Below are 16,980 nucleotides of genomic sequence, written 5' to 3'. Positions count from 1 at the left end.
GTTAGGTGTTTTTTTTTTTGGTTCTAAATGATTCACTTATATCGTTGAGTTTTTTAATTTTTTCAGTAGGTTTGCACGTTAGATAAATTTAGCCCATTCTATCCTGAAATCTCGAGTCCGTCCTTGCGCTCAACCGACTTAAGTACCTAACAATATTGAAAATCTTGGAATAGAAGAGAAATTTCTTAGCTTGAACAAGAGGCTGTTAGGAGAAGTATGAAAGGTAAAACGTGTAGAAGATGGACCATATTATGCTTGGCGATTATGATGCATATTCGAACGACGGCTATATGATAATGTGGACCTAAAGAAATTCCAAAAACTCCATCCCCACATGTTTAAGATGCCGACTTGACTTTTTGTTTGCTCACTATAAAAATTTTTAAAAAAAGATGTTCTTTTTTTCCTTATTAGATAGTTTCAATGTGAATTTTATATCACCATCAAGTGAGTCTCAAAACAAGCAAAAGATCCAAGTCCCTGGTTTACAAAGTTTAGCTGCTAATTTTTAGCTTTAAAAAACTTTCATTGACTTTGCAAGAAATTAAATAAAAATTATTATTTTGTGCATGAAAATGTTTTTTTTATCTGACATTTCTTTCAATGAAATCTGTCAATGCAAATTGATGACCTGCCAAATGCAAAATAGTTGGTGTACAAATCTGATATGAATAATCAAATCAATCCACCATTGACAGAAAAAGAGAAGCAAAAATATTGAAAAAGGAAAAAGCAGCACCCTCCAGGAAAGGAAAAAGATGCTCTGTGCCGTATTTTTCTGTTCAATTGGGTTGTTGGTCGTCTAAAGTACAAACTAAAATCTAAATTCAGAGACCCTAAAAAGGAAAAAAGTAAATAAAATAAAATAAAATAATAAAAAAACCATCTGTATCCAAAATGGTTCTGTTCACTCCATCATCAATGATCATCATTAACATCATCCTGCTAAAACCAAGAATTCTCAGTCACTTTCTTTCCCTTTTTTTTCTCTCCACTTTTTCCCGGAAAATCAGCCTAGAAAATCAAAGCCTCTATGCTGGCCTTCTTTGGTGTTCTGCAAACAGGGCAACAATCAAGAACCGCCTCACAAGCTTTGCATGAACAAAGGTGTCTGCAAGGAAGGAACAGGACACACGAACTCCGAGAATTACAGCTTTTGCAAACCTTCATCTTCATCCTTATCTGTTCATAATCAACACCATCACTCTCTGCTTCTTCTTCTTCTCTGTTATCACAGCAAGACTCTGCATCGTCTGCCCCATTAATGAGACAGCACGAGACTCTCTCTCTATACTGTTCTAGAGTGTTGTTTAAGGACACAACCATGGCTTCGTTTTCTTGTGCCACTCTCTGCCATGCTTGGTTTTCAGCCTCCAATTTTCTCAAGAAATCTTCAAGCTCCATTCTTCTCCTGTTTGCTTGTGTTATTTCATCATCCTTTTGCTTTAATAGTACTTGGGTTGTAGACTCTATTTTCTTCAACAGCATTGCAAGCTGCTGTTTTCTCTGTTCTTGAAGTACCAATCTCAATCTCTCGTTCTGTTTTTCAAAAACAAAAACAAAAACATGGGAATTGAGAACAAATCCAAAACCATGAAAGCAAAAGCAATTTCAAGTAAATTGGATGAAACCCAAGTCATATAATCACAAATTGTACTTTAAAAATCTGGTTTCTAACCTGTAATCTGATGTACTGATCAATCTCTTGTCTCTGCTTGGCAGCCTGAGCTTCCATAGTTTGAGAACAGGAGGCCATAATGCTGCTACAAGTATTGTTGTTTTCCAAAGTGGGAACCAGAAAACTGGTATCAAAGCAGAGATTTTGATTTATCTGCTGCTGGTTTTGTAGTTGTTGTTGCTGTTGTTGCTGTTGTTGCTGTTGTTGTTGTTGTTGAAGTTGGTGTTTCTGTTGAACATTGAAACAGAAGTGACTGAACCCACCGCCACCACAACCATTGTCTACCATCCAATCCTGTGAGCCACACAATGGAAACCCAAGATTTTCTGAACACATCTGAGCTTCAATGGCCATCTAAATCAACCAACCCAAAAGATCAAAACTTGAAACAAACCCTTCTCTTCAGATCTCTCAGGCTTTCTTCTCAACCAGTTCTTGGACCCAAAAAAACCAAAACCAAAACCAAAGCCAAAACTAGTTCTCTTGATTGAGGAATATGTTCACAAAGGTGGTGGACAAGAAGTGGGGAGCATATATATAATATGTGAAGGAAGGAAAGGAACCGAAAACATAAAAAAATTGTTTTAATTAATGAGGGAGTGTAGAAAATTGGGGAATGAATAAATAAAGTAACAGGAAACTTGGAAAAGGGTAAGGAGATGTGGCCTAGGATGCTTAGTTTCTGCCTCTGTCTTTTAAAACTGCCTTTTTCTGCCTCTTTTTTCTCTCTTTGTGGATGGATGGTGTTTTGTATATATTAGCATTAAAAAGAGAGAGATGTATGGGACGCGGTAAGCAACAACGTACACATGCAGATTTTGTGACTAAACTATCGGGTCAGAGATTTCAGAGGAAGCGTTTGTTTTTGAATAGAAAGAGAAAGGGAAAGAGAGAGAGAGAGAGAGAGACAGAGAGAGAAGAATTCAATTCCAAGTGGGTGAGAGTGAGAGGGGCCTCTCTGTTCTCTCTTGTGAATGAGTCAGTTTTCATATTTATATCTCAGAAAAAAAGATGAGAGAGAAGAAGTGAGAGAGAATTATTAGTAATTTTTGTCAGTTTGGTCATCTGGAAAGGCTGAGACTAGCCAGAATAGGATCCTTTTATTTCTCTCCTATTTCCATACACTTTCCCCTTTTTTTAATCTTGGAAATGTATATTTATAATTTTTACTTATTTTGGGCTCCTTTTGTAATCTTAATCAGGAACATTGCACCTCAGAATGTGCTGTGATCATGCTAATCTGTTGAAGTATTATAACCCAAGTTTTGGAAAACATGCTTAAGATTTTTCTGGAAATTTGGATCTCAATAAGGCAGTATTATCTTCTTCCTTTATAAGATAATTGACAGAAAGATGCAGGTGTGATCTCTGAATGCAAAATTACTGGGAAAGTCCTACCTGTTAATCTTTCTAGGTGTTGCAGGATTAAATGTAGGAGATCTTTTTGCAACTATTTCTTTTTTTCTTTTTTTTAAAGTCAAATGGATTTGTTTTGAACCAATTCAATGTATCAAAAAATACCTAAAATATTGTAGGCAGGCGTATTAATCAGTTTGTTTGATTTCCTGGTATTAGGACATCTTCAAGGCATTGTTTTATCATGATGATGTGGTTAACTTGTTGAGTTCTTATCGAATTGGTTTATTATCGATTCATTCATCGAACTACGATTATACGAGGGCAAACTTTATTAAGAAATAGAACTAAAAGCGGCCAGAAATTCTCTAACCAATAATCGGATTGAACCTCTAAACAATATTGATTATTATATCATAATTTCCTTTGAAATTCTCAAAATTTATCATCGTAGATCTGTGTTTCACATAATTTCTTGTAATGAAAAAGGGCGCGGATTTTTTTTTGTTTGCCCTTTTGCTGCTAGGAAAGTACACCAAACGTAGGAGTTAAGGAAGTAATTTAATTGTATATGACCTTTTGAACATCCCTACAAGGCAGTGCATAATATTTAGTAAATCTATGAATTGCTGTGACTTACCTAATGATAACACACTTATTGCGTTAATGGGTCTCATAAAAATATTAACAAAAGTTTATTTTGAGTAGGAATATGACGTGCACACCAACTCAGAGATCAACTTACTTTCATACCATATCAATTAATTACCATCAAGGAAAACGATAGGCTATACTAGAAGCTAGCACAGATGATTAATGTAGAGATTCCAGCTAATATCCCTTGTAATAACAATCTTAATATTCGGGAAGCTAACTTCACAGCTGATGCTATTGCAAGTTTAGTTCATGGTCTTGCTCCGTCCTATCTGTGGGAGCATGAATTATCTCTAAGTTGTTCTATTCCGTTTTATTTTGATTTAGTTGGACCTGCATGCGCTCGTAGTTTCCGGTTGTAGTTGTTTTTCCTTTCCTATAAAAAATTAAAAAAAAATCTTAATATTTGACTATAATAGGAAATATCTCTACTTCGGAAGATAAACTTGCATATCTGTGTTGCATCGTCTTCTTTTCACGATAATGCAAACAGATAGATAGAATAAAGGGCAATGAAACCGGAAGATGTAAGTTATTAACTTAACTATTTTCCTAACTTATTCATAGAGACCCATATTGTGATCCCATAACTTATCATTCATGATTTTTCGATGGGAAGTCTATTAAGGAAGTGACTCATAATCTTCCACCCCTGAAAGTGACAATAGAGAAAGAAAAAAAGGAAAACTTGACTCAAAATTAATATTTCTGTCAGCTGCCATATCAAACTATTGTTTTGTTCTTCTCCCTTGAATATTGGACCGCTATTTATGCCTAGGAAATGATCTCAATTTCCATCCCTTTTGTAGATAGAGTTATCCCACTAAACTCCATTGAAACTAAAACTCCAAATACCAATTTATTCAGTCATTGAAAATTGAAAAAAAGAAAAAAGAAAAAGAAAGGTTAAATTGTTGTTTTTTTGCTGCAGAAAATTTACAGTTTGGTGAGGAGCCGTGTGGTGATGAGCCTTTAGGTTAGGACCCCATATGAGGATATGAGGACATGAGGGCTTTGTGATACTTTTGTTGTGACTGTTTCTGCAATGAATATGTGCAATCCATGTGAACCCATCCACCACTTCATTGACTGCCTAGTTTTCTATTATTATTGAATTGAATGATCTGATCAGTCTCTGAAGTCTCTGAGCCGTGAAATGTGCAAAAATCCAAAACCCCATTTCTCATCATCTCATCTCTCTCTCATAGAATTCGATGCAAAAGTTTCTTCTGCAGCTTCCCAACTGCTTCTCTTTGTTTTGTAGCTTTCGGCAAAGTGATATGGACGCTCTACATGTCCTGCCTCTCTCTCCCCTTCCCATAATTGGTGCCAATCTCCCCCTACCCATAAGTCTTTGCAATCATATAACTCGCAAAGTCATTTGTAAGGAAAAAGAATTCCAAATTCAACCCCGTTTATTCTTTTTAAATTTATGTAAGACTCGTTGTTATCGTGTAACATAATGTCATAATAGTTCAGTTAAAAAATAAACATAATTCTATATCGGAAATAGATGATTCGCTTAATAAAATCAAAACTAAATTAGATTTAACTTATAATGAATCCGAATTGTATAAGTTGGGAAGAATGTTGTACAATTCTACAAAAAAAAGTTTTTTTTTTTTTGGTATCAAATACATTCAATAATTTGTCACAAAATAGGTGGTTTGATTTATGGTTGGAAGGCTCCTACTTCATGACCCACCAAAGAAGGGTGTGATATGGAAGACTCTGTCTTGACATGCCTCAAATTATGACTTGAAGAACAGATAGACCCACTTTTGATGGGGCATTAACAATTTAACATTATCTTGTGGGTTCAATGCTAGCCATAGCCAAGTGGTTTTGTCTAGATTCACCTGGGTAACCTAGTAAGGTCATACATTCATCCATTCACAAGTTCACAATGGCATCATTTCATTTGTCCCTTTTCGTGCGGCAGTCATGTTTTTTGTATTCTAAGTACCTATAGAAAAAAAAGCATGAAAATTCAATAATTTCAATTTTCAAATCGTTTTTCTATGGGTACACGCGTATAATTATTAGTCAATATTAAGACATTGGAGATTTGATCGATGTTTCGGACTTTAATTGAATTATTATAATAGTGAGGTTGGAACCAACAACACCTAGTGCCTAGTGAGATCCACCATTCAAACATAAATATTATTATCAAGTAAATTAATGGTCATTCTACTTGAATTAATCTCTTGAATGACATGGGGGGTAATCCTTTTACTTTTTCCCCTTCAACAACCATAATCGGACACAATAACAAAAAAAAAAAAAAGCATAAAACAAGTTGCTGATTCAAATTTCGAATTATACGTCTAATTTAAAAGTGATTGCATATAGCATATATTCTCACAAATAGAGTTGAGTTGAACGATTTCTGATCCTTAATGCATATAAAATCAACTATACATCAACGGTCAGAATTTATCGAGACTTATACATCACTCTTTCTTGTTCCTTTGGTAATCAGTAGTAATTAGGTAAAGATTATGTTTGTATTGTTGGGAAAAGGGCCCCAAGTTTCTTCCATGTTGCTCCCCTCATAAAGGGAAAATAAATAGTTGATAATTGTGATCATGTCAGGTTTGATTTCACATATTCTTACCTTGGAGACCGACACACGCAAGTCATGTGAAGTTTCTTTACAGCCAGTTCCTCCCAATGTATTCTCTTCAAACTTCAAAATCTTGGTCCTGTCTGTCGACCCAAAACCACAATTAAAAAAAAATATATATATATATTATGCAGAAAGAAAAAAGAAAAAAAAAAGTTATCATTAAAGTAACATATCTAGCTAGCTTTTGTGGTGCTTACTTCTCTCGTGCATCTTCCAGACTTTGACTGCATGATTTTGTTTTCATTTCAGTCACACTGTCTCAGTCATGCATGCATAATATTATATTTTTGTACTTTTTTCTTCTTCTTTTTGCTTGCCTTTAATTGATTTTGAGCAAATGAACACGTCTTCGACTCTGCTTTTTCTAACTTTGACGTGTAACGTATAGCATGATGTTCTTGTTTGTTTTCAATCTAATTTGTGTTTTTTCTTTTTTTCAGATCTAGTTTTTCTAAGTATGTGTGTGAACTTGACCATAGGAAGACTAGTTTCTTACATGTTTTCAAAGTTAGAGAAATTCTATTAACGATTGGAAGGAACCAGGAAAACGAGACTGCTTACTTTAATACGTTATTCGTGAATGTTGATCATTTATGACAACATAATATTATTTTTAGAAAATTTTAAAATGTAATATTATCGTACAAAGTTACGATAATATCAAAATGATATACGGCATATAAATTCTGTTGAATAATATAAAGTCTCACATCAAAAACTTAACTAAATAAATTACAACTTATAATAAGTGGGCCCGGCATGTTAAATTTAAAAAATCTTCATTATCATCCTTTGTCATAAAGGTTTTGATCATATGAATCTTCATTTCCAATTTCTTATCGTTATATGCAATATCTCTTGTTCAATATTTTAATGTTTTAAAGTTTCATTATCAATAACAAGTGTCATTCTAAACTTTTTCCTATTTCATCGATCAATTTTGTTTTTTTGTTTTATCTTAATCATTCATATATTATCTATCTAAACATTCTCATGTAGATGCATATCTCATAGTTTTGTTTAATTTAAACTCATTTCCATACCTATTATTTTATTTTAAAAATAGCCGCAACAGTTCCATTAATAAACGGGCATTACAAGATTTTTATCCCGCAAAGAGCTCTTGTAAGCAATAAAAGATATAAATAATAACCACAACTATTGCAAGACAATGAGCAAAAATAATTTTACATCGTGAAGACTCAGCTCATTAGAAACTGAAAACATAAGAGGATCCATAAAGCCACAACCTTACCCTCTTAATATATTTTTTTTGTTGTATTTTTTCAAACATTGTCCTAATTCTACTCGTTGCATCCTCATTTTACATAAATAAAATAATATTGGGCCCCTTCACTGTTAATTGGTAGCCTGGATACGGCTCAAGTTCACTGGAGGTTAAAAGTTGTAGCCATAAAGCCCAAAATTAAATCCTTTCTGGGCCAAACTGAAATGTAGCAAATTATATACTAATATTATTAGAATTTGGCGGTCTTAGGTTCGAATTTCATGGCACGTTGATAATATGTGTGAGAAACGAACTTCCTCTTTGTAGACTATCGTTTGTAAATATTATTAGAATTTAGAAAAATTGCATCATATGCACCTTGGACCAACATTAATATTTATATATAGTCATCGAAAGATATCATATATAATTATATATATGGTCGTTGAAAAACAGAGGAAGGCGACAAAAGAGTAACATCTTAGCTCCTAAACATTTCAAAAATAGTCTAGATCATTGCCAGTTTAAACTTTTAATCAACCGTTTTTGCAGTCTGTGGTGTTTCTCAAGTTGAGGCCCAGGCATCTCCATCATTTATCATTATAAAATCCATATGTTATCAAACACCAGTTTCCAACAGCCCAGAAGACCCTCAGCAAAGCAATGTCAAGAGAACTTAGGTTTAAAGTTCCACATGTTTTTCCGTTTTAAGAAAATTCTTCAACCAGTTTGCTGATTGTTTAGGATGTCTTTTCAGTCCATCTTTGAAGTCTATGTAGTTGATGCCGAACCTAACGGTGTAACCGGTGTTCCATTCTATGTTGTCAAATAATGACCATATAAAGTATCCCATCACGTTAACACCATCCCTGCTCAAAAAACGAGTCAAAAACAACTATATTAGCGAAATTCTTGGCCAAGGAGGGAGAAGAAATCTTTGTTTTTACTAGGAACGTGCACTTACTGGATCGCTTTATGAAGATAATAAAGATGGCGATCAAGATAGTCGATTCTTTTCTTATCGGCAAGGGATTCCTCCATCGGAATTTTGGGATCATTAGGGTCATCGTACCCTACAATAATAGGTGACATTTATTTAGTTTCAAATAGTAATATTTGATACATGCATGAGATTACCCTTAAAATGTTGAAATGATGTATATGTTGATGGTTAATGCCCTAATTACCATTTTCTGTGATGTAAATAAGTGGATTTTGATAGTTTCGCTTTGTGTAAAGTAGTATATCTCGAAATCCTCTTGGGTAAACATGGAGCCAGTCAGAAGCACCCTGCCAACCCAATTTATGCAAATTGAATCATCTAATTAATTCATGGTAAGCTCAAAGGGGATTTGATTAACATGGTAAATAACACGTACGCACCAGTGGACCAATGGGGACGCCATTACGCTCAACTGTCACACCATCATGTTTGAAACTTTGTTAGTATATGTGCATATATATATCCACATACATATAGTAAAATTAAGAAAGAAAAAGCCATAATTTGTGGCAGCTTAAACTCAAGGTTTTCTACTTACCTGATTGATTAACAAGAGCGTCTGTCTTGTAGCTTGGTTTTGCATCATTTTGACGAGGTACATCTGCTGCATACGTTCCTGAGTAGTAATTTAGTCCAATAAAATCAAATGAACCTTTCAGCATCTCAGATTGCTCTTTAGTGAACTCAGGCAATCGATTTTTAACAAGAGATTGCATGGTCTGCGGATAATGACCCTTTGTCAAGGGATCCATAAACCTAAAATCAAATCCAAGATTCAAAATATTACTTTAACTTAAGCCCATCTAGAAGGATATTGATGCTACTCAATTTCAAAGTTACTCATGACAGCTGACCAGAAAATTTACCTAAACACTAGACCACATGAAATCTAGATCAATCAAATTCAACCTTCATCTGCAATAAGAACGATTTGAGTTGTTATTTTATAAGTGCATACCATCCATAAGAGAAATCCAATGCTCGTGATGCAGCATCTTTGTCTTTCTTTTCGTCAGAAACTGGCACAAACCAATCTGTGTTCAACGTTATACCTATCGATCCCTTTTGTGATACCTGTGCTTGTTCAACATTTGATTGTTTAACACAACTAAGAATCCATTACTGTCTAGAAGATAAATTATAACCATTGAATTTTGGGTGCAATCAAGACCTGATATTTGTCTTTGTATAATTTTACAGCGGCTGCATGAGCTAGAAGTTGGTAGTGCGTCACTAAATATGGCTCCGTCCCTGAATCTCCACCAAGGCAATTTAATTTTAGCCAATCAGAACATCGTCCGGGTGCATACTTCCCAGTTGCATACCCATTCTTGCTGTAACTCAATGGCTCATTCAATGTAATCCAATGCTTAACTTTGCCACCAAACTCTCTAAAGCAAAGCTCTGCGTAATCTTGAAAATCATCCCTGTTATATATTACACCAGAAAATTTTAAAAATAAAACCAGAATTATAAGTTTTTCAACAGAAAAATATATTTGATTTTCACTTACACAATATTAGGGCTTAAGAAACCACCGTAATCATCCTCCAAACCTTGGGGAAGATCCCAATGAAAAATTGTGACAAAGGGCGTTAGACCTGCCATATTCAACAATTAATATCTAGAAAAATTCATTAAAAAAACTTTAATTAATTAAATTTTTTGGTTGATTTCTCCATTAGTCAGTGAGTCATGTGCATAACCATTAGCTAGAAGCTCGTTGATGAGGTTTTTGTAATAGTTGATTCCTTCATAGTTCACACCCCCACTTAGCTTTCCTTCTGATCATGATCAAAATACAATACAAATTAATTTTTTTACAGAAAAAAGTCAGAAAAAAAAACGAAGAATTCATGTAAAAGATTAAAGTAATTAAATTGATGGTCTAATTAATTACTTGGTATCACTCTAGACCATGAGATTGAAAATCTGTAAGCATCTAAACCAATATTCTTCATAATTTGAACATCTTCCTGTAAACCAAATATAATTAAATTAATTAGAGAACTCATTCAGAATAATTTTTAGAAGATAACCATCTTTTCTTGTACCTTATAGCGATGATATTCATCAACGGCGACATCTCCGGTGCTGTGGTCTGTTATTCTCTCTGTTTTTTTTCAATTAAAACACAGTGAATTTCAGTAATTTCATTCAATTTATTTTCTTTCTTTCTTTAAATGATGATTTTGATACAAAATTGAAGGCATGAATAGAACTGAAGAGACCTGGATGCTTGTGCATGTATGTATCCCATATACATGGTCCTCTACCACCTTCTTTTGCAGCACCTTCATACTAAAATTCATATACAAATAAATACACAAATATAAAGCTACGGCACATTTGATAACTATTTCAATTTTATTTTTAATTTTTAATTTTTTGTGTTAAGAGTATAGAGGAAAATGAGAGTGAAAATGGGAGTGATGATGAGATTGAGAGAAAGGAAGAGATAGGTGTTTTCACTTTTGTTACTCATCCATCTCATCTTCCCTCTCCAATTTCACCTTCACTCTCATTCTCACTTCCATTCTCTCTCTTGTTCCTTTATATTCTAGCTCAAAAATGAAAAATGAAAAATGAAAACTAAAAACTAAATTGAAATAGTTATCAAACATCATCTAAATGAATCATCTCAAGCTTGACATCTAATGAGAATATTCAAAGATCAAAGGCCTAGCTAAGAGGTACCTGGTATGCGGATGAAGCTGTCCCGAACACGAAACCCTTCGGAAAACTGCTCCGGTTGAGGGAAGCCAGAGTCTCAGATTCAGCATCTAGATGCTTTGCCTTGATAGATTTACTACTTGTCAATGCACAACCAAGAGCAAGCAGGAGGCCTAAAAGGAGGAGGGTGCATTTTGCCATAACTTCAAATTCAATTTCGTTGTCAGGTTTCTACAATTGGCCTTTAATTATATATATACATGGACGGAAAAAAGAAAGTGGGGTAATTTGAAAGCTGTCGCTGGCCTTGAATTTCAATTAGAATCCGGTCAATTTTGCGGGAAATTTGTTTTAAGTTGTGAATTTGTGACCATGTTAAATAGTCAATGAAACCACACAAAAGTTATAATCACAAATTAACATCTAATTTACAAACCCAATTTTTGCAATATGTTTGTTTTGCTACCCACACTCATAGTGGATGGTATAGACACGGTAAACATATTACGAACGTCTTGCTCACCTGACTTAATTTCCGTCACACAACAATCACTTTAATGCTCTCCTTAATTACGGCTGAGCTTTAGAGAATCTCTAACCAAAGTTATTTTAGTTATTCCATTACATGCTTTCTATTTAGCTTTTAAGTATCATGGTTGGTTGGTGCAAGCTGGGGTTGCTCTAACACACTGAGATAGCGACAAGTTGGATAGTAAAGGAAGCATGGGAGAAGGAGCAGAGGCAGCGTGGTGAGTATGCTCAAATGGGAGCAGAGGTCCCAACCGCGTGAAGCAATTGCAGGTGACACGCATGGATTGAATTGTTGGGATCAAGACAGCTTTCTGATTTCTTGGTTTTGATCTCATGTGGTTTGTGGGAATATATAGTCTTTATAGTTTATTGTAGTACATGTAATTGGAGTTTTGTGTGATTCGTGTATTCGTTTATTCTAAGTCCTATGTTCGATTTCTCATTTTTTAATATCGTTCGTATAAAAATAAAAAAATTAGTTAATTAAATATTTTTGTTGTTGTTGAAGGAATTAACATGTCATTACCATAGAGAGTTACATAAAAGCCCAATACAAAAGTCAGAAAAATAAGAACAAGGGCTCGCGCAAACAAAATAAAAACTCAATCCAAAATATAAAAAATTTAGGCTCAGAACAACGAAGGATTATAGAATACTACGGTAGTACGGTCACTTTGTACATCTTGTACACGTATTATAATATAAATGGATATTTATAGATACTATTCCCTGAAAGGGGGGAAAATAAACCATGTCGTCTACCCATATTATAACATGTGTACAAAATTTACCACATAGTCATACTACCGTAGTATTCTATAAAACCCCCAAAACACAAAAACCCTAGAATCAAACTCTAAAAACAAGAAGCAGCCACCGCCACCTAACATGAACCTTCTTCGACCATATGAAAACATTAATTGAAGATATTATATATAGCCGTTTAAACAAAATAAAAAAGACAAAGAAAGAGCATCATCTGAGCATTATAACATTGCAAAGCCAGTCTTGATCTTTGCTTAGCTAACCTCAAAAGATATAAGAAAGAAAATAAAAGTCAAGATTGTTGCTACTTTAAACTTTAAAATATGCCGTAGAGGTAGAGATCTATCTCCATCTTTTATCATTATCGAAACCATACATGTGAATAAGTTCAGTTTCCAACAACTTATACAATAACAGTTTATTTGACCCAAAAAAGAGTTCCAAAGCTATTACATACGCCAAGCAAATCTCAAAGACTAAAAGGATGTGGAGATGTATGATGATGAAAGTAAATCTCCTCTATGTGTTTCTTTTTCTTTTATGTTCGGAAAAGTGATATCGAATTTGAAACATCTTTTAACGTCATAGACACAAGAAAGGTGCATATAAGAATGGTTGAAATTAGGGGTGGGCATTCAAACCGGCAAACCGGAAATCCGAGCTGAATCACACCGAAAAAAACTGAGTTGACCAAAAAGTCAACAACCGGTCAAAAACCGAACCGGACCAGTTTGAACCGATTTTAGATCCGATTCTATGTCTTCAAAAACCGAACTGGTCAAATTCAAAAATATATAATTTCAATATTTATTTACATTCAATGTTATATTTTTAATCTCATAACTAATATTTATCCAAGTTCAATTTCAAAACATCTCTCTTTTCTAGCTTTAATATTTTATTTTTATATGAAAATAAATAATTTATTAATTAATTTTCAAGTCAAAAAAATAAAATTTCATTTGAAATTTGTATTAAAAAATAATTTTAATAAACCGGACAGTTTTTGAATTTTTTTTTGTTATAACCGAACCGAACCAAATCAAATAAATAGTACCATATTTGGTTCTAATTTAAAGTAAAAACTAGTACAAACCGGACCGTGCCCACCGCTAGTTGAAATTATAATAATCATTTTACTATGGAAAGTTAATTAAGAAATTGATAATCAGACATAATGCGAATTGTGGGTACATATAGCTGGAAATAAGTCATAGGTAGCTTTCACATTAGTTCGACAAAAGAGTATTTTGGCTTTCAAAGCTGTGGAAAGAACGTTCAAAAGAATCAAATGACAAAACCACTCAACGTCACTGTTTGTTCGAGATTGAAGGGCCAAGTTTTAGCACTGCCCCGAATGAAAATGGATAAGGCATTTGTAATTGAGAACAATTAATATGAAAAATAGTATGAGCGATATAAAGAGCTTCAGTTGCGGAATCCTGCAATTAACGGGATGGAGACAACCCGAATGCTTGTGCTTGACAACCAGCCCTTCCTGTCCCTCAACTACTGTCGCTATGTTTATTATCCTTTAAAGATTTCAACTTTCAATAGGATGGCCCTCCTCCCTCAAGAAAAATACTTCCCTCAGGTAGCTTAAGCTATAATAGGTCTGAGCTTTCAACACCATCATATACATGCGGTCCCAAGTTTGACAGGCATGAAGTGGAGGAAGGACCATATATATCCCGAATCGATTGGAATCCAAGACTAGTATATTTTTCTTTGTGTTTTTTACTTCAATTTCGACAAAGTTGATTATTTTAAAGTGTAGAATCATCTTTCAAGAGTTTATAATTTAGATTTTAACTATCGAATTCTTGAGAAAGCTCAAAATCTAGAAAGTTTAACTCTAAACCCAAAATGCAAATGTGAAATAAATCAGATGACCTAGGTAATGTCCTCACTCTGTAATATCTAAGTTCGAATCTTCATTTCCGTAAAGTAATAAAAAACAATATTCGCATAACTAACTGATCCTTCGGAAATAATATGTAATATAGTTGATGAGAGATTTACATTTTTCACATTATAAAAAATAAATAAAAGATACTGACAATGTTATTAAAAAAAAAAAACAAAAGAGATGGTTGGACGGTTGGGCCACTGCTTTGAAGTTTGAAATCGCACTGTGTGTCGCATCTACGCACGAAAGATCCCAGTGCCACACTGTCCTGTATGTACACGTTTGAACACGCCCTTACCCATGCTGGACCCTCATATTCAAACCGGGCCCACCACACATAACCTTTGTGGGGCCCGTTTGAAAAGGATCTTATAACTCCGGTCCCGGTTTGGTTCCTGGGACCCACACCTGCAATGTCCCGCCAAAACCGCAGGGCCCACACGGTCGGTGCATGGATAGCCTCGTCCGTTATTGATGCGCTCGTCGACATCGAAGCCGATGGGACACGTGGCGCAAACCCAGAGCGATAAACCCTACTAGGAGACCACTGACAACAACTGACGACCCAGATCTCTTGATGGCCCATACGGACGACCCAGATGATTTTAAAAATAAAAAATATCCCAAGGCCCAAGAGGGGTTGCTTATAAAAGTGGGGCGAAGCCCCTACTCACTTGTGTCCATTACTCTCTCTCTAAAATTCAAATTCAAAATCAAAGCTTTTAGGAAATTTTTGGATCCTTCATATTTTCTCACAGCTTATATTATATATTGTTGTGACCTGTTATTTCGGTTCCAATCTGTGCTGAATTAAAAGGCTTGCCATGGGTGCTCTAGATCATCTCTCAGATCTCTTTGATTGCTCAGGTGGGAGTTCCAGGCACAGGAAACGCAAGCAATTCCAGGTATTTTTGTTCTTCACAAAATCTCCATATCCAGAAAGTGCTTATAAAGAGTAGATCAAGAAAATCCGAAGTGATTTAAAATTTTATTTTTTTGGGGCCTGAAAATAAGTGATTTTGTTACTTGCTTTTTGCTGGAGGGTTTTTCATTTTGAATCTTGGAAATTCCAAAAGTGGAAGCAAATGATCACAAAAGCTCAAAAGTTGTGAGGTTTTTCTTTTTGTGTGAATAAAATCTGTCTTTTAATCTTTTGAGCTGGATGGTACCGCATCTCTGTTGCTTTGTTCATTTACGGTTAGCTTCCAGAACAGTACCTAGTAAAAAGCAACTGGGCTGTTTCCACGTGTACAAAGCCAACTATACAATCTAACTTACGTGTCGAACTGTTTGGTTTTGGATCAGACGGTGGAGATCAAGGTGAAGATGGACTGCGAAGGATGCGAGAGGAAGGTGAGGAGATCTGTGGAGGGGATGAAAGGCGTGACGCAAGTGACCGTGGAGCGCAAGGCCCACAAGCTCACAGTCGTTGGATACGTGGACCCGGGCAAGGTGCTGGCACGTGTCGCACATCGGACGGGCAAGAAGGTGGAGTTCTGGCCATACGTCCCGTACGACGTCGTTGCCCACCCGTACGCCGCTGGGGTGTACGACAAGAAGGCTCCGTCCGGGTACGTGAGGAACGTGGAGGACCCGCAGCTCCGGAACCTCGCACGTGCGAGCTCCACGGAAGTGCGTTACACCACGGCATTCAGTGATGAAAACCCAGCTGCCTGTGCTGTCATGTGAGCTGTCAATTTGTGACGTGACATGGATGGAATCTATTTTTTATTTAGAATATTTTTTTGGATATGTCAAATGTCAAAAGTGTATGCTGTGTTGCACATTTTTTTTCTCTTCCTTTTTATCATTATAGGTTTGTTAAGAAGAGAAATCATCACTATGGAATTGGCTATAAGCTTGAGCTTTTGATTGTATATGAAGTGGTTGAATTTAGTGGAATATTTTGGATATTTGACCTGTAAATTGGTCTTGGTATTTTGTATACCAAACAAAGAAAAAAAAAAGTTTAATATTGAAAATGATTCTTCTAGACGTCAAATTCAAATGAGCGGCTTTCAGCCGTTGATACGATACATCATTAGTTAAGATTCATTTAATTATTAAAACATGTTTCAAATTTGAGTCATACTACCATTGAAATGTCGTGATGAATATGGTAAAGGTGCAAAAGCGCTTTTGTATTTTACCTATGAATCACAAAAAAGCACTTGTAGTGCAGCCATGATCACTTAATTGAAACTCGGTAAAGTATATGGAATTAATTGATCTGGAACATGGCATAGATGGGACTTTGCTTTCAAGTGGTATCTAATTCAGTTTTAAATCATGACTTTCATGACAAGGGTTGTACAGTAAAATCACACTATTGCCTCAGTGGCTCTATGGAAGATAAGCCTTCGTTTCATAAGAACAGTTGCATATCTAAATCAAACCCTTGACGAAAATTGGACGCAACCCCTCCTCCAAATTCAAGCGTCGTGTCATCGGAAAATTCTTGGATAGAAGAAAATATAATGATCCAACCGCCCCATATCTTGGGGTTCAAGTTTCCGTGACCCCAAGTCATCGAAACTGCTCATGGTTTAAT

General features: G+C 35.1%; 3 protein-coding genes across 3 annotated transcripts; 1 reads left to right on the top strand and 2 right to left on the bottom strand.

The window, feature by feature from the left end:
- LOC18768309 (probable BOI-related E3 ubiquitin-protein ligase 3) lies at positions 718–15,172 on the bottom strand. The gene is made up of 4 exons (XM_007199363.2): positions 15,106–15,172; positions 10,813–10,819; positions 1,679–1,819; positions 718–1,539 (listed from the first exon to the last, which is right to left on the bottom strand). The coding sequence occupies exons 1-4, from the start codon at positions 15,111–15,113 to the stop codon at positions 1,015–1,017; spliced, it is 681 nt and encodes a 226-aa protein (XP_007199425.2). The 5' UTR covers positions 15,114–15,172; the 3' UTR covers positions 718–1,014.
- Positions 7,955–11,704, bottom strand: LOC18768044 (cyanogenic beta-glucosidase). The gene is made up of 13 exons (XM_007200228.2): positions 11,249–11,704; positions 10,783–10,852; positions 10,606–10,664; positions 10,452–10,527; positions 10,258–10,335; positions 10,065–10,152; positions 9,723–9,978; positions 9,510–9,625; positions 9,090–9,307; positions 8,932–8,963; positions 8,736–8,838; positions 8,513–8,621; positions 7,955–8,417 (listed from the first exon to the last, which is right to left on the bottom strand). The coding sequence occupies exons 1-13, from the start codon at positions 11,423–11,425 to the stop codon at positions 8,231–8,233; spliced, it is 1,569 nt and encodes a 522-aa protein (XP_007200290.1). The 5' UTR covers positions 11,426–11,704; the 3' UTR covers positions 7,955–8,230.
- LOC18768217 (heavy metal-associated isoprenylated plant protein 26) lies at positions 15,112–16,411 on the top strand. The gene is made up of 2 exons (XM_007201764.2): positions 15,112–15,334; positions 15,735–16,411. Exons 1-2 carry the CDS (start codon positions 15,254–15,256, stop codon positions 16,116–16,118), a joined length of 465 nt encoding a protein of 154 aa, XP_007201826.1. The 5' UTR covers positions 15,112–15,253; the 3' UTR covers positions 16,119–16,411.

This window comes from Prunus persica, chromosome G8 (assembly GCF_000346465.2).
Source record: "Prunus persica cultivar Lovell chromosome G8, Prunus_persica_NCBIv2, whole genome shotgun sequence".
Lineage (NCBI taxonomy): Eukaryota > Viridiplantae > Streptophyta > Magnoliopsida > Rosales > Rosaceae > Prunus > Prunus persica.
Note: the sequence above shows the minus strand (reverse complement) of the source record. Positions and strands in the feature narration are given on the sequence as shown.

Excerpts from the sequence above, each read along its gene's own strand:
- LOC18768044 (XM_007200228.2), bottom strand. The coding sequence starts at position 11,425 with ATGGCAAAATGCACCCTCCTCCTTTTAGGCCTCCTGCTTGCTCTTGGT. Across the intron at positions 10,853-11,248 it reads CAGCTTCATCCGCATACCAG|TATGAAGGTGCTGCAAAAGA; the intron begins GTACCTCTTAGC and ends TATGAATTTTAG. Across the intron at positions 10,153-10,257 it reads CAACGAGCTTCTAGCTAATG|GTCTAACGCCCTTTGTCACA; the intron begins GTTATGCACATG and ends TGAATATGGCAG.
- LOC18768309 (XM_007199363.2), bottom strand. Across the intron at positions 1,540-1,678 it reads ATCAGTACATCAGATTACAG|AACGAGAGATTGAGATTGGT; the intron begins GTTAGAAACCAG and ends TTTGAAAAACAG.
- LOC18768217 (XM_007201764.2), top strand. The coding sequence starts at position 15,254 with ATGGGTGCTCTAGATCATCTCTCAGATCTCTTTGATTGCTCAGGTGGG. Across the intron at positions 15,335-15,734 it reads GGAAACGCAAGCAATTCCAG|ACGGTGGAGATCAAGGTGAA; the intron begins GTATTTTTGTTC and ends GTTTTGGATCAG.